This window comes from Sciurus vulgaris (assembly GCF_902686455.1).
Source record: "Sciurus vulgaris genome assembly, chromosome: 13".
NCBI lineage: Eukaryota > Metazoa > Chordata > Mammalia > Rodentia > Sciuridae > Sciurus > Sciurus vulgaris.
In genome coordinates, this window is record NC_136474.1 from 61,242,339 (window position 1) to 61,269,618 (window position 27,280).

A 27,280-nucleotide genomic window follows, 5' to 3' on the forward strand; every position below is an offset into this window, starting at 1 on the left:
ACTGAATGCTTCCATTCACATGATACTTGTGAGAAGTCAAAATTGTAGTAATGGAACAGCTGGGGATGTGACTCAGTGGTAGAGCACTTGCTGAGTATGAATGAGACCCTGATTTCAATCCCCAGCACAGTAAAGAAAGAAAAGAAAAGGAAAATATAACCAGGCATAATAGACCTGTAATCCCTGTAGGCAGGAGTATTACAAGTTCTAGGCCAGTCTCAGCAATGTAGCAAGCCCCTGTCTCCAAATTTAAAAAATAAAATTTGGCAACAGAGAATGGATGTTGGCCTAGGGTCAGGATGTGACTATAAAACGATAGCATGAGGGAGTTCTTTGGGGAAAAGCAACTGTTCTGTTGACTGGTGGTGGTGGTTATATGAATCTGTACATGTGTTAAAACTCAGAACTTTGCCCATCCCCCAAAAATTAATTTAATGGGAAAAAAATGACACAAAACCAAATATTGATGAGTTTGGAGAACAACTAGAACTCTGTAACACACTGTAGGTAACAGTGTGAATTGTTAACAGCTTCTTTAGGAAACAGTTTCATGGTATTTACTAAAGCTGAATTTATACATACCCTACAATTTATACATTTCCCAACAATACAGAAATGTATACATACAACCACCAAAAGACATGTAATGAATGATGATCACAGCACTGTGCATAATAATCCAGTTTCATATAGTTTAGTGCCATGTAGTAATAAAAGTTAATAATAGTTTATTAACTATTGTCCATGACAGCATGGATGATATACAAACATCACTTTGAGTGAAAAAATTTAGACAAAAGATTATGCTCTGTATCACTAGTTCTCAAATTGTCATGCTGGGGCTATGTGAATTAGCAACCAAGTAGTCGACAGATCATGCAATAATTTTAAAAGTTTAATGTCAATAATTATTAATTTTAATGGGACAAACTATAAAGGGATGAAGACATAATGGACACCGTAGAGTTGGCAAAAAGTACAAGGAAGGAAAAAAACCACAGAAGGACGCTCCTTCCCTAAGGCTAAGATTCAGATTTCTTTGAAGAAGGTCTGATTGTAGTCCACTGGATAGCAGAAAAGTTCGTTAAATGCCTCTGGGTATTCACCCCACTCCTGAGAGCCATACTGTAGGAAGGTGAAAAAAAACGAATGGAAACCCAGGGGAATTAGAAGGGAAGTTTCTTTTTTAAATTTATTTTTATTGTAAGCAAATGGGATACATGTTTCTGTTTGTACATGGAGTAACAGCATACCATTTGCATAATCATACATTTACATAGGGTAATGATGTTTGATTCATTCCGTTATTTTTTTCCTCCCCCCCCACCCCTCCCACCTCTCTTTTCCCTCTATATAGTCCCTCCTTCCTCCATTCTTGCCCCCCTCCCACCCCCCCATTATGTGTCATCATTCACTTATCAGTGAGATCATTTGTCTTTTGGATTTTTGAGATTGGCTTATCTCACTTAGTATGATAATCTCCAATTTCATCCATTTGCCTGCAAATGCCATAATTTTATTCTTCATAGCTGAGTAATATTCCATTGTGTGTGTGTGTGTGTGTGTGTGTGTGTGTGTGTGTGTATCTCACAGTTTCTTTATCCACTCATCAATTGAAGGGCATCTAGGTTGGTTCCACAGTTTGGCTATTGTGAATTGAGCAGCTATGAACATTGATGTGGCTGTATCTCTGTAGTATGCTGATTTTAAGTCCTTTGGGTATAGGCCGAGGAGTGGGATAGCTGGGTCAAATGGTAGGTCCATTCCAAGTTTAGAAGGGAAGTTTCTTCTTCCTGGAGTGTCCTTCCAACACCCTTCATTAACAGAGCTTCTGTATACGTGACACCTATTGCAAAGGAGAACCACTTGGAGGGACCAATTCCATTGTCATAGAACAGGTAATGAAAAGTCTGTTTAGAGCTTGGAGGCAATAAATGCATAATGGGCACTACTTGACATGATGGGTTATCTCAGGCAGTTGATGCAATGTGTTTATGGGTTCTCCTGTTTTAATTTCAAAGTTCTGTCTTAGTTTGTAATATTGTCAGTAGCAATAGATATAACCAACCCACTTAAAGAAAAACTTTTTCAGGTCCTCAATTTCTATATGCATAAGGGGATTATAAGTCAAAAAAAGTTAGAGCACTGCTTTATAAACAGGCAGTACTCACCTGTAATTAGAAGTCCAGTAGAGAAGGAGCACAGTGGAAGCCTTTTGAGAGTTTCTTTAACTGGGTGTGGACTACTTCATGCACTCACTTTGTGGAAGTTCATTCAGCTAAACACTTAAAATTTGTCAGTGTTTTATATATTATTATTATGTTTATTATTATTATTCTATTATGTTTGTATTATATTTCAGTAAAAAAGGGAAGACATTTTCCTCTCTTCCTAACCTCATACTTTGTTGTTATTCCTGTATGTAACTTCTAAAAATTACCACAAACTCACTCTGTCTAGTTTCATGACTGAAGATTAAAGACTGAGTTTTGACAGTGTAGACACAGTCTGCTTCATAACATTGCCTGAGGCCTTTCTGCTCATCCTCAGCTCTGCATTCTGTGAATTCCCCCCAATACACACAGTGTTATTTAGTTCATATTCTATTATAGTAAAGAAATACTGAAGTTGGTACTTTATAAAGAAAATACTAGGACTGGGGATATAGCTCAGTTGGTAGAGTGCTTGCCTCGCATGCTGGGTTCAATCCCCAGCACCACAAAAACAAAACAAAATTAGGGAATGACATTGACCAAATTCTATTATGTTGTGCACATGTACGAATATGTAACAACAGATCCTACTATTATGTACAACTATGACACACCAATAAAAAAATATGGAGAAAAAAGAGAAGTGGTTTATTTAGCTCACAATTTTGGAGGCTAAAAATCCAAACAGTATAATGAGGTACCCTATGGCAGATGGCATAAAGGTGGAGTATGTGTGAGAGTGATGAATCAGATAAGAATGCAGGAAACCAACATGGGATCAGTCTTGCTCTTTTATAACAACCTACTTGAGGGAGCCAACTAGCTAGGATCCCATAAGAACTACATCTCTTCTCCCAAGGGCAACATCTCCAGTGACCTTTCACTGCGGCCCACCTTGTAAAAATACTACTACCCCCCAGCATCACCACATTGAAAGCCAGACTTTGAGCTCATGAATCATGTCCAGATCATTGCACACAGACAGGTGGTGTCTCCATTGGAAAAGCTGAACTGTAATACCAAAAGGTTCTTTGGTTCTTCTCAAGTGTTTTGTGGCTCTCCAGGTGGTGCTGTGTTCGTTCATGTGCACACATGATTTTCCCACTCTTTTTGGTATTTTCTGATTTACTTTGGGATAATATTATCCTTTACAAATTTGTTATGGTTTCTAAATTATTAGGTTTAACTGTTGACTTAGGATATTATTTAACTGTTGTCCTCTATTATTGTGTATGTAATTTTCCTGGATCCTTCCTAATTTTCTCTTTTTGAAGACTATGTTCTTATGGTCTTCTTTCTTTCCCATTCAGTTGTATTTAATTCTTTAACACATCATCCACACAATAAATCTAAATCATTACTTCTCTTCTGCAAAACCTGTCTCAGATTTTTTTGTCTTCCTTTCTGCCTTGTAGTTTTGGGCATAGCTGTCAAAGCTGTTTGTACAGTATACACTTTGCCTAATCATCTATTGTCCCACTTGATTTTTGGTAAACCAGCAGTTATAAAGTTACCTTAACGGTTTTCTCCTTGTTAACTTAGGAAAAAAACAAATGGCACAATAAATCCAGCTAAATAATAAAAAAAACTGTTTCTCTGAACTTCTTGGCTCATATACAGGCCATTCCTGACTTCAGTCTTTTGCCAGTAGTCTGCAAGTCAGGCATTCAGGATGTATCCTCATAAAAACATTGAATATCTTGGATTGATTACTTATCACCTACCTGAAGCATAATCTAGCTACTGATTATAACGAAGTTGTGATGGAAAACTTTTCAGAAGTATTATTAGGAATTCTAGGGACACATTTTCTTTCCTATGACCTAGACAACTAGTCTTTTGGGCTCCATCCCTTTATCTCAGACTTGGAGGGAAGGAGCTATAGAGTGTGGTAGAGTATGTGGGTCTTCTACTGCTTTCTGCTTTCTTTAAATGTGGCTAACAAACAGTGCTGTTTGTACATTTTACCTAATCACCTTCTGTTTCACTTGATATTTTTGTTGTTTTGGCAAGTCATAGTAACCTTGGCTGCTTTCTCCTTCCCAATTCTGTTAAATTAGTGAGGATTAAGTTGGGAAAAGAGATCATATACAGGGGCTTGGAGTAAACAGGGTAAAAGGGCATGGACAGGGATGTAAAAATGAGGCTGTGGGCCTTCTGGATCATTTGCAGTTAGATAGTGAGGTTCCTGGTAATAGGAGATGGAGACCATGCTGTGAAAGCGGGGGTCATCGGAATTTGGTAAAAAGGATGAGAGGAGCTGAAATGGTATATTATGAAGAACAATCGAAGCTACTTGTTTGTTCTTTTCCTCTAGGAGACAGGAGAGACAAGGACTGATGGGGCTCTATAGTGACTTCCTCTCTATTTTTCCTTTTATCCCCTTTACCTTGTCATAATTTTTCTTGTCCTTTTCCTTTTCTTCCTACTGCCTGTGAGCAGCCCTAGGGTAGTGTGTTCAGAAAGCAGGATTGTGTAGAAGCTTCAGAAGAGGGGTTTGGTTGATGTTTTCCTTAGTCCCTCCCCCTTCTTCCCATTCTCCACTCCTGTTGACAGGTTATAACAGATGAGCATAAGAAGCGCAAGGTTTTTGAGAGAAATCGGGGAAAAAAGGAAGAAAGACTAGAGAAACTATTACCGTTGTAGATACCTAAGAGGGAGTTATAGATGCTCTTTTTAGGAGACATATTTTCTAAAAATCACATTCTTTGATACCTGATTGCTTACTGCTGTTACTGTTCTCTAGTATCTGTCCTCTAGTAGTTTCATCTAGCTAACAAAGTTGATGGTACTTAACACAGTGGTAGAAACATGCAATGTAATGTGCTGATTTTATGTGAATATATTTTGGATATGTTTGATCTTTCTGATGATTGCATGTTCAAGCATAATCTTTACTAAATGAGATGAATTCACTTGATATTTAGTTATGGAGGCAGCAGCATAAGGAGTTTGCTCAGCAGAACCTGGGTTATGAAGTCTTCAGGCAGGCCCTGCTGCTTCCTAACTATCTGTCTTGTCACATGTGTGTGACATGTGACTTCAGTTTTCCTTACAGAGTGAGTAGAAAGAATAAGAACTTGGTACATAACAGGTATTCAGTAAATGCTATTTCTCTTCCTTTGTAGAAGTGATAGTTTTGTTTAGGTTATTAAACTAGTGTTTCTGATTTTTTTGTTTAATTGGATTCTTGAAATACATTCAGTGTGGGATTGATAATACAATCTTAGTTTATTCTATCTTAAAATAAATCAACTAGAAACATTCATCAGGAAGAGGTACCTAATTTTGAAAGTATGAGCAACATCTTTAAAATAACATATTGCTTTAGATAGATATTTTTAAACAACCTAAATAAAAAAAAAGGTACTAAGAAACTCACCACTAAAGCATACTATTTTTATTGTTCTTTCATCACTTCTAGTCCAGACTGATTTGTTATATTGTCTTAACAGTCACTTTTTATAAAGGCATTTTCTTTGTTTTTAGGTGTAAAACAAAGGTGTATCCAGATAATCTTCCTACAACAAGTGTGGTGATTGTTTTCCATAATGAGGCTTGGAGCACACTTCTGCGAACTGTCCATAGTGTCATTAATCGCTCACCAAGACACATGATAGAAGAAATTGTTCTAGTAGATGATGCCAGTGAAAGAGGTAAATTGTGATGGCAGTAATATCCTACACATTTGTCACTAATAGTTTACAAATTAGTTGCTCTAATTCTTATAATGATTTTATGTAAACTTGTAATTGATCCTAAAATTTTTATGGCATTTGAATTTATTCACCTATGCAAAAAAATAACATAAAATGCAGAGTATTCATTTAGCATTTAATTTATATAACATCTTAATCTTATTTTTAAAAGAAATAATTTTTTATAATGTAAATGTTTATGAGAACAATTAAAAAAAAAAAAAACTCGCATAATTTTGTTAGAATTTCCTCTGTGGAAAGCTATAGCCCTAAGTCAGTGGAAAGAGACTAGATCCTACTTATAGCTATGAAAAGAGAATTTTAGTTCTATGTATAGGAAGCACTTTTGAGAGCACAATGGAGTCTTAAACTGGATGAGCCCTCAGTACTCCAAATTCTTCTGAACTTTCACTATTTATTTATTTCTGAGTTTCAGGAATGATCAGTATCTTAAGTTATTTAAAGGACTAAGAAGGATGAGCCAGGCATGGTGGTGTACACCTGTAATCCCAGCAACTTTGGAGTCTAAGGCAAGAGGATCACAACATTTGAGGCCAGCCTCAGCAACTTAGTGAGACTCTATATCAGAATAAAAAATAAAAAGGCCTGGTGATGTTACTCAGTGATAAAGTGTGCCTGAGTTCAATCTCTAGTACCAAAAAAAAAGGTGGGGGGGGATTAAGATGGATGAAAGTGGTATATAGTATGACTCTAATCTCTTAATAAATCTGAGCAATAACTTTTACCCATATATCCTTCTAAGAATCTCAGAATTTTTCATAAGCTTAGAATCTCCTAAATTGTTTCATGAAACACTCTTTTGGGAAAAATTATATTAATTAAATGGACTGGTGTTATTTATTCCAAATCCTTGGAGATTTCACACTGCAGAGTACTATAGAAAAAAATGTAGTCCATCAGTAAAGAAACTCAGCCAATATTTCCTAATTTCCTTTTTTTTCCCCGCAGCATATCTATTTAGGAATCATTGGTGTTATATGTTCCCCCAATTTTCCTGTTTAAGAAAAATTTGGAAGGAGCCACAGAAAAGAGTTTCCTGTTGCTTTTTATCTCTTCCTTGATCAGCTTTAAACTCATGACTGTTACTTTAACTTCTTTTGTTATTATCTTCAACTCATTTTGCCTATTCTATCGTTGTGTCTCCTAAGATGGTTTAGTCAGGTACTATACCCTCTCCTTCCTCTGCCCACACTAAATATTAATTATAGGGAGTAATATATGTGTTAATAACAATTTAAATGTTATTTTGCCAGATTGTACAGGTACAAATGAATAAGGTATAGTTCTAGGGATAGGGATATAGTTCAGTGGTAAAGCACTTACCCAGCATGTACAAGGCCCTGAGTTGGATCCCCAGCACAATCAATCAATCAATCAATCAATCAATCAATCAATCAATCAATCAATAAATAAAATAAAGGATATAGTTACCTTCTCAAGTATTACTCTGATTAAAGGAATAATTTATAATCACACAAGACTTAGTAGTATATATAATGTATAACAATTCATTGTCAAAATGAGAGTTGTTATATACCAGGAATACCACCCTTAAGACAAAGAAATAATTACTATCGACAATAAAAATAAAAGTTTCATATGGGTATCTTTTTACTAGAAGCTCATCCCTCTTCGAGAAAATTAACCTAAGTTAATTTAAGGAGCAATTGTTCAATGATGGGGACATTTCTGAGAAATTTATTGTTAGGAGACTGTCATTGTGCAAACAACAGTGTACTTACACAAACTAAGACAGCTGTGATGACACTAGGCCATGTAATTTTGTGGACCACCATCATATGTACTGTCCATCGTTGACCAAAATAGCATTATGCAGCACATCATGGTACAAACATTTATCCTGCAAGTGACTTGTGCTTTATTTACTTATATGCTGACATTTGCTAAATTAACTATTTCTCAAGGGGAGATATTTTTCTTAAATAAAATGAATTATTTTTCCATTTCCTCCTTTGGTTTTCTCTTACTCTGTGTATGCCTAAAAGGCTGTATAGAAGTGTAATTTTGGGTAGAATATGTCTTCCTTAGGAATGTACTTGTACCCAAACCAAAACCAAAAAACTCAAGTATGCCAGCTCTTTCCCATTCCTCATGCAGTTACTTAATATCTCAACTTGTATAAATCTGAGTGAAAACTGATGTGGGAAGATACCTATTTTTCTGGTCCATCAAGGCTCTTAGTTACTAGGCACAGTCTCCTGAAGGATAGCCCAGAGTCTCTGTTCTAGGGTCTGATTCCCTTTTTATCTTTCTTCCTACAAAGTGTCAAGTATCCAGGTACTCATGTCTGATATGTGGAAACCACTAGGTATTATTTTCTTGGGTATAGACTTTGCTTTCCAGATTGAGAATTATCTAGATAGCCCTTCCATCTTTTCACCCCAGTACATAGAGTGAGCTTTTAATTATAAAAACATGATAGTGTCATTTCTCTGATTAAGGTTTATGTGACTTAACCCCATCTGGCATCTCCAGGGACTTCTTGAACCATTCCCTGCCACTCTAGTCCCATACTTTTGTTCCCCCCCCCCCTTTTTTAACAATATTTTTAAATAAAAATTTTACAGACTGCCTTTTGATTCATTGTACACAGTGGGGTACAACTTTTCATTTCTGTGGTTGTATATGTTGTAGATTCACACCATTCATGTAATCGTACTTCTGTCCTTTGTCCACAATTTTCTTCTTTGAATTTGTTAAAAGTACCATTCTTTCTTTTTCAGAACCTTTCCCTTGTGCTGTTGCTATCTTTATTCTAGAACATTGTTCTCCAGGGAATGTTCATCTCTACCATTTCCCAAGCCTACTTAACATGTCATCATCTTTACAATTCAGTTCAAATGTGATTTATTTAGAGAGGAATTCCTTGACCTCTCCAGACGCTGTTACATCTCTCTGAACACATCTTGGAACACTTTCTATTCCTCCACAGTGCTTACAGAGTTTTCCATTATTGACTTGTATGTTTGATGTCTGTTTTTCTATTAGACTAATCCCTCCATCAGGGTTATTTGCTCACCATTGTCTCCTTGATCTTGGAACACTTTCTATTCCTCCACAGTGCTTATAGAGTTTCCATTATTGACTTGGGTGTTTGATGTGTGTGTTCTTCTATTAGACTAATCTCTCCATCAGGGTTATTTGCTCACTATTATCTCCTTGGTGCCCATGAACTGTTTAGTATGAATGGTCTGTCATCCTTTAATTCTCTATGCAGAGTTTCTAATTAGAGTGTATGGTATGCATAGTCTGCTCAGAGCTTTTATACTTGATTCCACAGTTAACCTCCTGAGCAGCTCTGTTTATAACAACAGTATGAAATAGGTGCTATAATTACCCATTTGGGATCCAAACTCTGTAAACAAGGGCCTGACCTCTTAACTTATGCATACATTCCTTCTGACTACCTCCACAGAACTTTACTATTGTAAGATCTGTAATGAAGTCAGAGAAAGAATGAATCCCTAGTTTGTGTCAAGAGTTATGTAATCATAACCTTAAAAGTTTATCTTAAGTCTTAGAATTTTTATAAGGTTCCTCATCTGAGATGACTGTTGTTTTTCTCATTTTATACAAAAGAAATCAAATTAGATTTATTACCCTCTAAATTTCTTGCTCTTCCTACTACTCTTTAGAGTGCTAGTTAATATTTCTCAGATGTTGCTATGAATAGTAAGATTTTCCCTTTCTCACTGATAGCCTCATGCTTCCTGATGGAGAGGTGTTTAGGGGTCCATTTATAGGACAATAACTATAGGTTCTAATACACAAGATTCACCTTGTTTTTTAGGTGAAGTAATAGCTTCTAACCAGTCACTTCACTTCTCATGGCTTCATTTTTATAAAATGTGGCTTGATAGTTCCTATACTCCCACCCAGTCCTGAGTCTTTAATTCTGTATGAACTGAAAGGAAGACAACTAATTTTAGTCTTATTGCATGAAAACCACAGATTCCAAGAAAATTTGTAAAATAACAAGTTTTTAACATTATCATACACAGTCTTATGTGTTTTTTATTCTGTGCATTAACAAGAACAGTTATGAACCAGGCATGAGTGTGCATGGCCCAGGAGGCTGAGGCAGGAGAATCATGAGTTCAAATCCAGCCCTAGCAACTTAGTGAGGCACTTAGCAACTCAGCAAGACTCTGTCTCTAAATTTAAAAAAAGGGGGTTGTAGCTCAGTGGCTAAGCACCCCGGGTTTAATCCTCAATACCAAAAACAAACAAAAAGAAATAACGTATTTCAAAGGCGTGGGACTTGGAGATTAGATTGCTTTGGTTTTTAAGAAGCATTTTAAACACTTTTTGGAAAAGCTTCTTGGGAGACATTTTATGATACAATCATCTTGACTGATCATATACGTACCACATGAGATTCTGTCAAATTCTAGAGATAAAAATATTTTAAATTGATACTGGATCAGGTGTTTCCACAGCCCTGAATTGTTCTCTTTAGCATTTCCTTCTAGAATTTTCTTGCTCTGGCCAAAAAGGTGACCTTTGAAGGCAGACAGACCTGGCTTTGAATCTTGCATCCAACCCCATAACAAACTGTATCACCTGGATAGAATTTATATAACTTTCTGAGTCTTAGATTTTCATTTCTAAAGTATGCATAGTAACACTTAACCCACAGGGTGGTTGTGAAGATTAAGTAAGATAAAATATTTAACAAGTTTAGCACTGTGCTCAACAGTCACAAAATGTTAGGTGCTACTGCAAAACATAGCTTTTTTCCTGGGATTTGCAATTCTTACCTTTTTACTCATAATCTAGTTAGGCCTTCCTGATCTGAAGGTTTGGTTCATAAAACCATATTGATCTTTTTTAGATATTCTTTTTAGCTCAAATATTAGGAAGTATGTTAGCAGAAATGGAAATTATTTGTAATCTGGGGTAGTGGGACAGTTTTCATATCCCTGATTACTTCATTTTTGACTCATTCTGCTTTTACCAAACAGGAATCACATCACTCCCATTTGTCCTCCCTACCCTACCATATAGGAAGCACTTTGGGTTCTTATGCTCAATATTAAAAGAATCCCTTAATTTACATCCTGGGTTCTGTGAATTGCTAGAGTCCTATTGGGCAGCGCTAACCAGAGGAATATTAGTAGTTCCACCTCAATGTTTCCTGTCCTACAGAGATTATCCTTATGTCAGTCACATGGGGACTAGTTGAAAAAGACACTTATCTGGTCATATTACCATCGGTAACTTCTCTGCCATAAAATCCTACAAAGTGACCTGATTCAAAAGACCTTTTCTCTTTGCTTTGATGAAACTGTGCCTTTTCTGCTTTTTAAAGTCAGTTGTGAACTTTGCAGGTAGGACATGCTTGCCTCACAGACAATAACCTCTTATATGACCTCCAAGATAGCTCTCCCTTTCCTTTTTTCTTCCTTTTCATCTTTAATTGCCCCTCCCTCTAAAAAACTTTTTCCTTACGTCTACTTTTCTGTTAAGGATCTCTGTTTGGACCTGCAGTTACAGTCTAGCATTTCTCATCTCTTTCACCTCACTTCCTCCCTCCTAACAAAAGACTGTATAATCAAAGACTATGGTGATCAATAAGACAGTTTCTGCCTCTGAAGAAATTTCAGAATTAACAGAACTGTAATAGCTGTGGCATATTTTCTTCCTTCTCTTTGTCGATACCTGGATTTAATGTTTTCAAACTACTTTCTTTGTATTGCTGATCCTTAAGTATGGTTAGAAAATAAAGCATTGAGCCTGACAGAGTTACTTAAGAGAAGTGTTGTGACATGCCTATTCTGGGTGAAGCCAGAGCCAAAGATGCTGTCCTAGCTCCACATGTAACAAGGGAGAGGCAGCCTAATCTGCACTCTCATGAAATGAAGTCTTCCTTTCAGGAAATACATTGTGAGGCAGGGATCCTTGCTGGTAGTGCTTGGTAAATATGCATCAAAGGAATATTACAGATCAAAATTGCTTTACATCATCTAGATAGCATTAGTTCAGAAGTTTTTCATGATATCGTTTTGTTGATTCTTTCAGACTTTTTGAAAAGACCTCTAGAGAGTTATGTGAAGAAACTGAAAGTGCCAGTTCATGTAATTCGAATGGAACAGCGTTCTGGATTGATCAGAGCTAGATTGAAAGGAGCTGCAGTATCCAAAGGCCAGGTGATCACCTTCTTAGATGCTCATTGCGAGTGCACAGTGGGATGGCTGGAGCCTCTCTTAGCAAGGATCAAACATGACAGGTAATTTTTTTGAATCTTAAACTTGTTCTCAGTACATTTGTCCTAGACTACATGGTGAGTTGCAAGATTCTTTGTTGTTGTTGTTGACAGACAGAATACTTTTATTTTAATTTATTTTATTTTTATGTGATGCTAAGAATCGAACCCAGTACCTCACACATGATAGGCAAGTGCCGTACCACTGCGCTACAGCCCTAGCCCCTGATTCTTTATTTTTAAACAAATATAAAAATAATTTCCTCTTGAATTGTCTTTAAAATTCCCTGAAGAAGCGAGGCTTGGTGTCATATGCCTTAATCCCAGCAACTCAGGAAGCTAAGGCAGATCACAAGTTTGAGGCCCACCTCAGCAACTTAGCAAGGCCCTAAACAACTTAGTGAGACCCTATCTCAAAATAAAAATAAAAAGGGCTGGTGATATGCCTCAGTGGTTTAAGTGTCCCTGGCTTTCAATTCCTGGTGCCAATAAATAAATAAATAAATAATAAAACCCTGAAAATTCTAAACAAAATAAGACCATAACCTAAACCTAAACTTAGGAAGCATGTTGTTCGAATACGTAGTATGTGCTGTGTTCACCAAACAGAAGCAAACGTGGACAATGAACTCAAGAAAGGCAGGATAAAATCCTTTACTGCCCCTGCTCTCTAGGGTAACAATGGGGCAGGTCATCTCATCTCTTTGCACATCTTCACTGGGAATGTAGCTTTTATCTTCTAGCAGTACAAATAGAAAGGGCACATTGTATCTTGAAATTCTTAATTGTATATAAATAAGTACTGTAATGTTAGATAATGTAAGAAGACCATTGATAATGCACACTTGTGATTATGGTCTTTCATGTTACACATTTTTTAAAGAATTACCTATTACTTGGATCTGTCTTAGTTATCATGAGAGAACCTAACTTCAGATTGCTAGAATTGCATTAGTTGAATTTCTGTTTGTCATTGCAATGTGAGTTAGAAGCTGTGTCACCATTAAGGTTTGTAGTAAGATGAGTTGGAAAAAGCTAAGACCACAGCATCTATTCTGTTTGTTAGCAAATGCCAGACCTACATCACTTTCTTTTCAAAGATGACTGGATAACACAAAACAATTTTGGGCCAAAGGGAGAAACCAGCAGCTTTAGGAAAGAGAACATTGCCCTAAAGGATCAAAGGAATAGATTATCTCCATACATCATTTTCTATAAATAATAAATGACTGATTTAGGAAATATTTGGTTGCATAAAAGTAATATAACCTTTAGAAACAAGAACTTGAACCCACAGAAGGCAGTGTGCAGTGACGATAGTGTAAAAGAGAATTGGCCAAAATAACAAATATAGTGACTTCCATTTTGGACTGTGTGGTGGATCAGATATCCTAAATAACTTTTTCAACTAAAAAAGATAAAATACAAAACAAAATTTTAAATGCATCATTGAGTTGACAACACAGAAATTTAAGAAATTTGCCCATCTCAAAACAAAGTGAGAGCAAATGAACTGTCCTAACAAAACCAGCTTTCACTTATGGAGTTTATTGCCAAACTCTGGAGACACTAAGCTTCTTTTTTGATAGGTAAATAACATGAGAGGACAGGAGGAGAAACCTAAGCCTTTCATAAGGTGGAAAGATTCATAGCAAACACCTATATAAAGCTGGGATCCAAAATCTATACCTCAGTGTGAGAATGAGATATAGACCCCACCACATCAAAGATAACTTGCCTGTCTCAAACTTAGTATGGGATGGAAAAGGGGAAACAACTTTCCCATAAGGATTTATAAACAGAATATAGAAAAAATGGGAAGCAACCAAACTACCAAACTAGGGTAACTTTCATTAAAAAAACCATAAAGAACTATGAGGAAAATCATGGCCCAAACCTATTGGGAATGCTAGTATAAAAATCTCACAATACCAGCCAACTGTACCCAACAAAACACGCATTACACAGACACACTCACACACACACAACTAATTGGTTTAGCTTAAAACCCATTCCTATAATATTAAAATTATAATTATAAATGTATTAGAAGCCTATGAGATCACTTCCATAAATAGAGAAAACAAGTGTTCACTAAAATTTAACATCCATTTGTTATTAGAAAATGCTTAGTAAGCTATTATGGAATGGAAATTTACTAATCCAAGAAAGAATATTTTTAAAAAATCTTCACAAGCAAACAGTACATAAAAGGAAAAATGTTGAAAGCAGCAAGTGTGGTGGTACACACCTGTAATCCCAGCTATTCAGGAGGTTGAGATGGAAGGTTCTCAAGTATGAGTTTTTTTTGTTTGTTTTGTTTTTTAAAGATAAGGAGAGGGTCTAGGTTTGGGGCTCAGCAGTGGAGCACTTGCCTCACACTGGGTTTGATCCTCAGCACCACATAAAAATAAATAAAACAAAGGTATTATGTCCATCTACAACCAAAAATATTTTTTTAAAAAGTGTTATTAAAAAAAAAAAAAAAAAAAAAAGGAAGAAAAATAAGAATGCCCTGAATTGGGCTGTGGATGTAACTCACTGGTAGAACACATATAAGTACATGGGTTTAATCTGAAGGATCAAAAGGAAATCACCACTGTTGGTATCAGTAGAAATCTTGAGTTTTTAGTAAAAGGGGGAAAATATTGTGAACTGCAAATGATGTGCCTGTCTGTGAAGAAAAATAATTTGTACACAAAATAATAGAAATAATAAGAATTTAACAATATTGCCAAATATGAGAAAAATAAATTGCCTTGTCTAAACGAGCAAGGAATAATTAGAATACAATGGTAAAAACAGAAGATACCATTTAAAATAGTGATAGAAGTCACAAACTGTACTTAGGGATATATTATTAAAAGATGCATGAAATATGAAAGTAGTAAAATTCACTGAAAAATAATTGAAGTGAAATAAGGGGTAGAAAAGTCATTATCATAAAAATACCAACTTTTCCCAAATTGGTCTATAAATTCAATGAGTTTTCAGTTGAAATCTCAAATTTTTTTTTTCTCCCCTGAGAAACTGGGCACGCTGATTCTAACATTTACATGGAAATGCCAAAAAACCAAAAAGGTTAAGATGGTCCTAAAGGGAACTTGCCCTGCCAGCCTTGAAGATTTATTTTAAAGCTATATTACTTATGACAATGACATTGATGTAGGAATTCACAAAAAGACTAGTGAAAGGGCAGCATCCAGAAATCAACCCATTTTCACATGCATACTTGATTTTAGATAGAGTTTATGACAGAGCAGGTGCTGATAATTATAGCAGAGCAAAAAGGGACTATCAAGTAGTGCTGGAACAATTGAGTATCCGTAAGGAAAATAAATGAAGTTGGATACTTAGCTCATCATACCAAAAATCAGTTTCTTGAAGATTAAAAATTTTAATGTGAAAAGCAAAAGTATACTTCTTTTGTTAAGACAACATAGGAGAAATATTTTTATGCTCTTGGGAGAGGAAAAGATCTCTTAAATAAGACACCAATAGGCTGGGTAGGATATCACATACTACAAATCTGGCTAACAAAGCCTCTGTGTAAGGCACATTTCCTTAGAAAGGGCTTTGGTCATTTGTATGTGTTTTCAGACTTATTTTTAAAAAACTAAAATGCCAATTGAAAATCCCTTCAATTTGTGATCAGCTAGTTTGTGTAAAGAAATATAAACCTGAAGGAAAAGTATCCTAATAATTAGAAAATGCAAATTTTAAAAATCCAGAGATATTATTTAATGTTATTATATAGGAAAATAAGGGCTGGGGAGATAGCTCAGTCGGTAAAGTGCTTGCCTTGCAAGCATAAGGCCGCGGGTTCAATTCCCAGCACCACAAAAAAAATAAAAAAAAGAAAGAAAAGAACATCCAAAGTTGATAGCATTATGGAAAAGCTGCAGGAAGACATCTGTACGTACACATGTAACACTTCTGGAAAACAATAAGGAATAGTGCCTTTTATTTACTAGTATCTCATTAGCAAAAAACTGTAAGGAACACAAGTGTCCAAGAGTTGTTTATTTAAAAAATTACCTTAAAATGATTAAATACAGAGTCACTTTTTTAAAGTGTTATTTTTTAAAACCTGTAGAAATATTTTGCATTTTTAAAATGTGGCAAATATGCAAAAGTGTAAATGAAAAAGGGACAGAGGATTATCAGCCAACAAGTAATCATGATGTTAGTGTAGTCTATAGCAAGAAAGTTTTTTCACTATTGTCTTTAACATTATAGAATATGTTTTTACTTAAAAAAAACACTAGATGTATAATTGTTATATAACTATGGTAAGCAGGAACAATCTGAAAGATTTTTAAATTGTTTTTATGATAGGAGAACAGTGGTATGTCCTATCATTGATGTGATCAGCGATGATACTTTTGAGTACATGGCAGGCTCTGATATGACCTATGGTGGATTCAACTGGAAGCTCAATTTTCGCTGGTATCCTGTTCCCCAGAGAGAAATGGACAGAAGGAAAGGTGATCGAACCCTTCCTGTCAGGTAATTAATCTGTTTTCCCTTAAGTATTATTGATAGAGGATTATAAAGCTTTGGGAGTCATATCAAAAGGATTATAACTATATTTTGAGAAACATGAAGTAATTATATCTCATGTAGTTAAGAGCCATATTTCACATGTATCAATATTTTTTAAAAAGGATTTTAATCAATAAAATTAGAACTTTTCCATTCTATAAATCTAGTACACATGAAATATATTATTTCATTTCTCTATGACCATTTTGAAAATGTGGAAGTCCAATCTGCTTTAATTCATTTGTTAAGAATAATAATATTTAGCATTAATCAAACTGACCCTTAATGAATTGTGTCAGTATGTGAAAACTACATAAAACTGGATCCTTGCATTGTAAGACTTTGAATTCAAACTCATACCATCTGGATGATAGTTACTGTCTGATAAGGCTAGCAAAGCTTGTTTCAAACATAAAAATAACTAGAATTAACAAAGTTAAAATTAAATGATTTCCTTCCATTAATATATTTTTTGATTTTTCTTTTTTTCACACTTGACTATATATAGATTTTTTTCAGAAAAATCTTTTATTTTTTTATTTCTTATTTTTTAGTTGTTGATGAACCTTTATTTAATTCATTTATTTATATGTGGTGCTGAGAATTGAACCCAGTGCCTCACTCATGTGAGGCAAGTGTTCTACCACTGGGCCACAACCTCAGCCCCACAGAAAAATCTTTATGTAGTTCATGTCATGGAATTGAGATCTTTGAGCTTTCTAACTCATCTAGTATTTATCCCAGTTGCATCCACATATTGCTTCTGTAGTAATTAAGAGTGCTTTCAGTTTCTTTAGCCTTCTGCTTTCTTTTGTTCTGGTCTTCTGAAGTCTGCTTTCCCATGAATTCAAGTCCAATTCTCGCAAAGTTAAGATTTTTTTCACTATGTTCTTTTCCTCAGCCAGTCTGAGTTCTTACCAGTACAAGGGACTTTCCCTCTCTGTAGGTGTTACTTCATTTCAACATCTAAATTAGGGGTTCTTCAACAATTTGAAGATGCTGGACTTACTTAAAAATCTGATGAAAGGTGCACATGCACTTAGAGAAGATTTAGAAGGTCAGGTACCCCTATACTAAACAGTAACTCTACATGTTGGCCTGTGTCCTAAGATATTAACCTTTTCTCATTCTTTTTCTCTTCTAAAATCAAAATAAGTCCAAATCTTTTTTGGAAAAAATTTTCCACACTGGAAAGGCAAATGCTGTTACCTTAAATAGACCCTGGAATTGAATACATTTTAGGGTTACAGAGGTGACCAGTTCATCTTAAAATATAATCTCTATAATAATCTCAGACCCTAGTATTTACTTTCTCCTGGCTGGTGTCCCTGTTGTCTGCATACTCATCCTTCATGGAAATCAAATGGTTAACTGATGCTCATTTATTTAAATCTTTCTTGATTTTTGTGTGTGTGTGTGTGTGTGTGTGTGTGTGTGTGTGTGTGTGTGTGTGTGTGTGTGTGTGGTGCTGGGGATCGAACCCAGGGCCTTGTGCTCTCGAGGTGAGCACTATACCAACTGAGCTATCTCTCCAGCCCTAAATCTTTCTTGATTACCATTTCTCTGCTTAATCCACTGATTCCCACACCCCAATCCCCATCCCTTGCATACTTGGGGCAATGATTTGGGCTCCACTTTGTGAGAAACATACCATACTTGGCCAGAATGATGATTCTATTCAGAATATTTAATAGAATCATTAAGATTTAATAGAATTTTTAAGATTATTCTATTAGCCATAGGAAAAAGATCTCATCATTTTCATTCTGTTTAATCTAATGACTTTGCAGTATTTGCCACCTTTTTGAACCTGCCATATTAACCTTAACCTGAGTTCATATAGTCAATTAATTGCCTTTATAGTTGCTCAGAACTGTGTGATGTGTACACAGTCACATGGAGAGAATCATGAGCAATAGTTTCAGTTTAAGGAGTTTGAGGCAGAACCTCAATCAGAACTGAGGACAGAAAAAGTGCTAAAGACAGGGAATATCCTTAAGACTTGTACATAAGGGACATCCAGGCAGAAACTGAACAGTGGTTCCAGCAGGTAGTATAAGCTGGGTACAGTCATGTCTGACATCAAAAACCCCTAGAGGCCTTTGAAACTTTTTGAAGAGTATGTGAATAATCATTATTCTATAGTTACAAACAGTTACAAAACTATAGTATTTTTAAAAAACAAAAATGCATTGTAAATTTTAAATCATTAAAATTAATGGTATAGTGTTATGATTGAATTTCAGAACACCTACAATGGCAGGAGGCCTTTTTTCAATAGACAGAGATTACTTTCAGGAAATTGGAACATATGATGCTGGAATGGATATTTGGGGAGGAGAAAACCTAGAAATTTCCTTTAGGGTAAGTTTCCTTTGAGAAAAATAAATCTTGTATTTAACCTCAAATACAGATATGCTTTGATTATTCATGTTATCTCTAAAAAAAATTAAATTGAAGTTAATGTTAGTTTAATCTGACTCCAAAACCTTTGGCCCACAAAAACTTTGGTTATACTGTTAAGGGTTATTATAAACTATTTAAGCAAATAATCCAATTATTTTAATAGTCCAACTGTAAAATTTACACAAGGTCCCCTAATCATTTTTCATTTTTATCATTTTTCAAGGAAACAATTCAAGCTCTAAAAAAATAATATATAGTTTATACATGCTACTTTAGTACTTAACTGCCAAAACTTAATTTCATATTCTGTGATATGCTTTTTGTCTTACATAAACATTTTTCATTTATATAATACCTGGTCATTTTATCAGCTTTATATTTTTCAATAAAAAGCAGAATGCAAAACTTCTAAAATGGCTCTAAATTAATTTAAGACAGTTGACCTTATATCAAAACCTTTATATTTTATGTTCACTAAAATCAACATTTAGATAACAATATATATTCTTCAACACATATCTCACTATAATAGAAACCACACTGAAGTGTATTATAATCTGAACCACTGAGCTCACTTATTCCTAGTGAATCACTTTGCCCTTTATAAAAGGAGACTATTAGACCCTAGATCCTCTTGGAGATCCTGTCCAGCTCTTAACACTTTCTGTGATCCTAGGAAAACTTGAAGATAGGCTCTAAATAGTTAACAAAATCAAAACTTTTTAAAGTGTGATTTTAATTGCAAATAGCTATGAGATTTTTAATTTAGGGAGAAAATATATTTTGAAAGGAGAAGTATTCTGCATTAAAGCCCATACATGATGTTTTTCCCCTTTTTTGTTTTTATTGTTTTTACAACAAATCATGTCATCACTGCCTCCATGAATAACTTACAATGAATCTGACTTAGATTCCTATGTTCTGTCTAATGTATAAATAGTGACAGAGTATTAGAGAGGGGAGGACAGAAAATCTGGCTGGATACTACATGATCAGTTTCATATTTTGTTTTTAACCAAGAACCACATTAATAAGCACATTATACACACACTCAAAGCAATAGCATGTCCTTGTTAACAAGGACTGGACGTAATGCAGGCATTTGAATTTATGAACCTCTTATGAATCTTGACCTGTGTTTAGAAAAATAAGTGCTCAATATCTTCTGTCTCTTCTGTATTTAGCCTGTAATCTATATTTTCTCTGTTAATCTGCTATTTTTGGTTTGATCAAAATGGATGATTGGAGAAACATTTGCTCCTAAGAAGCATTGGCTTTGTAATCAAACAATAGTAAACCACTCTTTCCCTGGGATTCTATGAAACTCCAACCATAAAATGCAATAGTTATCAATAGTTTAAAAAAAAATCAATGTTTGATATGGTCTTCTTTGCCATTTTCAGATTTGGTAATGTGATGATAGTTAGCAAAGTTTTCACCAGTAAATGCAAATTTTCCATTTAAGCTTAAATTAAAACTAAACCTCTATTCATTTGAAAGGAAAAATGGTATGGAAAGACTAAGATTACCTTTTCCTGGTTTACTGAGCAATGTCTTACATAGTATTCTTTACCATTTTGTTCAGATTTGGCAATGTGGAGGAACTTTGGAAATTGTCACTTGCTCACATGTTGGACATGTGTTTCGGAAAGCTACCCCGTACACATTTCCAGGAGGCACAGGGCAAATTATCAATAAAAATAACAGACGACTTGCAGAAGTGTGGATGGATGAATTCAAGAATTTCTTCTATATAATTTCTCCAGGTTAGTTTATTTTGCATTAGAAGTAAAAGACTATACCTTTCTTGTTCCTAATCCTATACATTCTGAAGAGAGGTAAAAAGGGTGGAAAAGAAACTTTGAGTATGAATGCCTGCCCTATAATAAGATCATAATAAAAAGTAATGAAATCATAGTAAAAGAATGGGCTTGGCAAAGTACCCAGTGTATCATTGGCAATAATACTAAATTATCATGGTCACTTTTGCCAGCCCAGGTGTTCTTTTTCTTCCTTCTTCCTTCTCTGCCTTCCTCCTCCTCCTTCGTTTTTCCTCTTCTTCCTCCTTCCCTCTCTCTCTCCCTCCCTCCCTCCCTCCCCTCTCCTCCTCCTCCTTTTTTTTAAAACATAACTGCCACAGTTGACATTTATTCTGTGATGTTTCAGCCATTTTCCTAGCTTATATAACTTTATGGATTCTTGACTTTTTTTTCCAAGGGAAAAAAAAATCCAGTGTTTTGGCAGTAGGTCATGATCATTTTCTGAAAGCACGTTCTTGATGCCATCATACAAGATTTTGTTAAACTGTCAAGTGTCATAGGCCAATGCAAAGCTCTTTAATGGGCCTTAAGGGATGTGGTCTCCAGGAACATTTCTCTGCTGTTCAGGGTTTTGTGGGAACCATTGTTTCATCAACTATAACTCTGCCTGACATTGTTAACCATTTGTCCTCATTTTTCATTTACTACAAGACTGTCAAGTAGCAGTGTACACAGTTCGGTGAGCTGTGTGAGAGAAATCTTTCTGGAAACAAGTGCACTATTTAGCAAAATAATTTTGATTTTTTTGTTTTGCCTGAACATGTATTATTAAAGTTTTCTGATCCTATATAACTTATTTTTGCATATAATATTGTTATTATGTATTTTGTTCTCATATAAATGTAGTTTTATTTTGAAAGATTAAAACACTTTTAAGGTCTTCTTTGTTTTATACTTTAGAGATAGATTCATGGTATGTAACTTATGTAATCATCTCACCCAAATAATACCACTTTTCTATTCAGCTGTCTTGTTAGAATCAACATATAAATGAATTTTCATTACTTAATAAAGGACGCTGATAATTCAGCATCAATTATTTCTTTTAACAGGTGTTACAAAGGTAGATTATGGGGATATATCATCAAGACTTGGTCTAAGACACAAACTACAGTGCAAACCTTTCTCTTGGTACCTGGAGAATATATACCCTGATTCTCAAATTCCACGTCACTATTTTTCACTGGGAGAGGTAAAAGCATGTATCATTTGTGTTTATTATGTTCTTAGCTCCTCAAAAAAATAAAGATTAAATTTTCAACATCTAAGATACTTCAAAGTACCTTCTCATTAAAATTAAATAATCTCAAGTGTGGGGACTGGTGGGGTTGTGACTCAGTAGTAGAGTACTCACCTAGCACTTGTGAGGCACTGGGTTCGATCCTCAGCGCCACATAAAAATAAATGAAATTATTGTGTCCATCTACAACTAAAATATTTTTTTAAATAATGATAATCCCAAGTATGGATTAGTTTACCCAGTCTGCCTAATAAGTTGAAATCTTATGTTATCATGTTATATTTTATTAAAATAAAAATGCTCTATCTTATTACAGTTTAAGTATCTTCATTAAGCTTATTATTTAACAAACTAATCCATTTACTTGAGATCACATACTCATAAAACTTATACTTAATTTTAGTCCAAATCAAAGCTTAAGAATTTGAAAGATCGTTCATAACAATTTATTTTTGGCACATTTTATTATCCCTTGGGAGTTGTAAATCTCTGGGCAGGGAAGTTGGAAAGAATGTTGATAAACTTGTTTGTTTCTAATGATGCTTTTAGTTATTTCTCTTAGAATTCAGCAAATGTTCTTGAAACCTGAAGTAATCTCTGCCTATTGTTGCTTATAATTAATTAAAACAAGTTAGTTGTACTTTGAAAGTTATCTTTTATCCCATTGAATTCCCATATTGCACGGATCAGTTGTAACAGAGAGATTTACAGGTGTAAATCCAGGGTGGTCATAAGCAACCATTTTGTATGCCCTCTTCCTTGAATGCCAGTGGCCACCCATTCTGTGTCCCAGCCAGACTTTGGCTCTATGTCTAGGGATCCAAATAGGTTCTTCCCCTAGCCCAGAGTTCTGGTTGTTGTTTGTTAATCCAAAATGTTGAGTTTCTAGGTCAAAGTTCTCCTACAAGTCTGAGTTCCTCCTTCTCTTGGAAGAAGACAAAACTGTCTTCACCTATAGCCTTACTACATCTCTGTTCTTTCCTCCATTCCCAAGAAATAGGAGCCATTTTCTTTTTTTTACATTTTCTTTTTATTCTCTGTTGTTGATTTCTTAGTTGTATTTCTTGTGTTTTTGTTTTCATGGTTGCTTTAGAGATTTCAGTATGCGTCTCTGAAAGTCTACCTTAAGTTAGTGCTTTCAACAACTACAAGTTGTTGAAAAAAAGTTCCACCTTTTCAGTATAGATTCACCGTCTTTTTTGCATTCTGTTCCTTTCACCCAGAGAACACCTTCTACCTTCTACCTTGCATAATATAGTCATTACTTCCTTGCATAATATAGTCATTACTTCCAAGGCCTTCTACCTTGCATAATATAGTCATTACTTCCTTTTCCACCCCTGCACAAACTCCTTTGCTTGACATTGGCTCATTTTATCTGGGACAGTCTTAGCAGTTAAAAGAATTACTTGTACTTAGGCCCTTTGTAAAAAGATGTAGCCATCCTTGTTTTGACTCCATAGTCATTTGACATACAGAAAAGTTCTAGAGAGGGAACGAGAAGAGTTATTCTAGGAGCACAGGCATATATTTGGTGGTCTCTGACAGGGATCATCACACCATGGCCTGCAGGCTAAGTCCAGCCTGTTGCCTGTTTTCGTAAATAAATATTCATTGGAACATGGCCATGCCCCTGTATTTATTTACAGTAGTTAGTTACTTTTGCACTACAGCACTAGAGTTGAGTAGTTTCTCCAGAGACCATATGACCCACAAGACTGAAATATTTACTTTCTGCCCCTTTAAGAAAATATTTACTGACTCCTGGAATATTCAGTCAGGAACAGTCACTGGCAATCTTCCTTATCCTCATTTATTATTACAGCTTGTCTTTGTCCACTTGGAGCCTTTATTGAGGCATTTTCTCCAATTGATAAAATTGAACTTCTTCGCTTCCTTCCTCCTTTTTATCCCATAGTCTTATAATACTCTTTTGCTCCCACCTTTCCCAAAAAGTCATTTCATTGGGTTGGTGTGCCTGAAGGTATGTGTATCATGTATTATCTTGCCTTTTTTCTGCCATTCTTTCCCTGTAGCAATGTGTTTCATTAATGGGCTGGGCTATCTTCAGTTCATTGCAGGTCTTTATTAGCTTTTAATTATAAAAATTTTAATTTTAAAAATAGCTTTTATAGAAAGAACATGAAGCCAAGTGGAACGAAAAATGCAGTCTTTTGTGATAGAAATTGATAGGACAAAATTTCCTTTTGTAAGGCATAGCAGCAAATGATGATATGTGTGGTCAGGGCCACAGCTAAGCCATATCCTAACATTTAGTCTTCCTGACACTCAGGAAGTAATCCCCACCCCACTCTGTAGGAAGTTGTCTCTTTTTCAGTTCATTTATTCAGAAATATTTCAGTACCTACTGTGTAATAGATACTAATTAAATACTGGGAACACAGCAATGAATAAAGATCCTGCCCTTGTTGATCTTACAGTCTATGGGAGGAAACAAATTATGAAAAATATACAGTATATGAGATGATAGCCAAAGCAGAATGAATAAAGAACAACTGGTAAGCATAGGCAATGGTGCTGGTTTTCATAGGGTAGTTGAAACAGGCTTCTTATAAGGTAATTAGTGAGTAGAGATTTGAAGGAAGTGAGTGAGCAAGTCATATAAATTTCTGGGAATATTATGAGCACAGAGAACTCCAAGCACACACATTCCTAAGATGTACGTGTATTTGGCATATTCCATAAACAGCAAAAAGGAGTTGTCTACAGTGAACAAGTAAGGGGATAGTAGAAGATAAGGTCAACAACATAATGAGGATAAGGTCATATAGAGCTTATGGACTATAATGAGGACTTTGGATTTTATTCTGAGTAACAATAAAAGATGGGAAACCATAGAGAGATGAGCAAACTTTCCTTTGAAAAAAGGATCAGATCACCTCTTGGTGGAGCAAAAATATGTGGGATCAAGAGTCAAACAGTGTATCAATGGAAGGAAGAGAATAGTCAAGGATTATATCAAGTTTTTAACTGGTACTGGTGTGGCTGGCATTGAAAATGTCTGTAGAAAGAGCAGTTTCTGAAGGGATTCAGCAGAGCAGTTTGGAGCACATTAAATTTGAGATCCAAGGGAAGATGTTGACTCTGTTAGTGACATTGAAAAATCTGCAGTTTGGGGAAGAAGTTGGCAATGGAGATCTAAATATAAGGGTCGTCAGCGTATATATGATTCTTAGTTACAAAACTACATGCGGTTACCTTGGGAGAGCAAATACATGTGGAGAAAGAAGATAGAACAAAGCCAAAGGAAATTCACAGTTGAGAAGTCATGGAGATAAGAAAGAATCACATACACACAAAATTTTGAGAAGTAGACAGGAAAATAGGAGAACTGAGAAAATGGTGTCCCAGAGACTGTGTGTGAAGGATTTGCCTCAAGAAAGAGGAAACAAGCAACATGAGTACTGAGAACTGGTCATTGCCTTTGGCTGAGGAAATGCTATAAGTAGTCTCTGCCTTAGTGTCAAAAGGAGTTTCCATGGAGATTATCAGGAGAGAATGGGAGAACTGTGGGTCATGAATGTTCAACAGTCTTGCAAGGAATTTTGTTGAGAAGGACAGCAGAAAAATGGGTGGTGACTGGAAGAGAACATGGAGCTAAGAGTTTTTGTTTCTTTTTATTAAGATAAAATTGGGCTGATATGAGTAGACACCAAAGAGAAAATTGGAAAATACACAAGAAAGGACCAACCATTAACCATTTACAACCATTAACCTGGTTTGTGTCAAAAAAATAGACAATAGCAAGTGTGGGAAAGGTGTGGAAAAATCTGAAGCCTCATGCACTTTTGGTGGGAGTGTAAAATGGTACAGCTACTCTGGAAAGTACTACGGAGGTTTCTCAAAAAATTAAAAATACAGGGCTAGGAATGTGGCTCAGTGGTAGAGCTCTTGCCTTAACATGTTTGAAAACCTGGGTTTGATCCCTAGCACTGCAAAAAATAAAAATAAATAAAAATAAATTTAAAAATACAGCTACCTCTGGGCATGGTGGTGCACACCTGTAATCCCAGGAGCTGGAAAAGCTGAGGCACGAGGATCATGAGTTCAAAGCCAGCCTCAACTTAACAAGGCCCTAATCAACTTAGCAAGACCTTGCCTCAAAATAAAAAATATAAAAAGGGCTGGTGGTGTAGCTCATTGATAACACACCCCTGAATTTGATCCCCAGTGCCAAAAACATTTTTAAAAATATACAATTACCATATGATGCAGGTGTGCCATCTCTTGCTGTACTATATATCCAAAAGAACTGAAAGCAGAGTCTCAGAGAGATATTTGTGTATCCATGTTCATTGCAGCACTATTCACAATAGCTAAGAGGTGGGAGCAGACCTAATGTCCATCAACAGATGAATGGATAAACAAAATGTGATACATGCCTACCATGGAATATTATTCAGCCTTTGTAAAGGAAGGAAATTCTGGCATGTGCTACAATATAGATGACCCTTGAAGATATTCTTAAGTGAAATAAACCAGTGACAAAAAGACAAATAATGTGTAATTTGTGTACTTCTGCTTACATGAGTGAGGTACCTAGAGTAGCCAAATTCATAGAAACAGAAAGTACAATGCTGGCTACAATGGGCTGAAGGGAGGTGGGAAAGACAATTTGTTTAATGGGTATAAAGTTTCAGATTTGCAAGGTGGAGAAGTGAACAGAAATCGGTTTCACAACAATGTGAATATACTAACACTGCTGAATTGCATACTTGAAACTGGTTAAAATGATAACTTTTATGTTTCATGTTTTTTTTTTTTTTTTTTTTAACCAGGGCTGGCGAGGGGAGCCAATAGTCATGGAAGTTATATATTTAAGTAGTTGGGAGATGAGTACACAAAAGGAGGTTATTAATTAAGGATGTGGGAAGAAGGCATTTAATCCCTAGGAATAGAATGGAAAGTAGAAGGGATGGGGACAAATACAGATCAGATACAGATTCGGAGGTGGAAATGTGAAGAAGTTCTCTTCTAATGACTGACTGAGAGTGGAGAAGTAGGTGTTGGTGATGTAGGGACTTGAGTAAAGAAGGGAAAAATATAAAACAGAAATGCAGGATATGGGAGAAGAAGTAGATAACAGAAAT

At 35.4% G+C, this 27,280-nt stretch overlaps 1 protein-coding gene across 3 annotated transcripts in view; it reads left to right on the forward strand.

Moving 5' to 3' along the window:
- Positions 1-27,280, forward strand: part of GALNT1 (polypeptide N-acetylgalactosaminyltransferase 1) — a 127,109-nt gene that overhangs the window by 88,201 nt on the left and 11,628 nt on the right. For 2 of the 3 annotated variants that reach the window (XM_079108537.1, XM_079108538.1), the window contains exons 5-10: positions 5,703-5,869; positions 11,975-12,182; positions 16,497-16,667; positions 18,950-19,067; positions 20,695-20,875; positions 21,982-22,121. In XM_079108537.1, coding sequence (XP_078964663.1) covers positions 5,703-5,869; positions 11,975-12,182; positions 16,497-16,667; positions 18,950-19,067; positions 20,695-20,875; positions 21,982-22,121 — 985 coding nt within the window. The remainder of the gene's footprint in view (positions 1-5,702; positions 5,870-11,974; positions 12,183-16,496; positions 16,668-18,949; positions 19,068-20,694; positions 20,876-21,981; positions 22,122-27,280) is intronic. The other variant, XM_079108539.1, reaches the window with a different exon arrangement.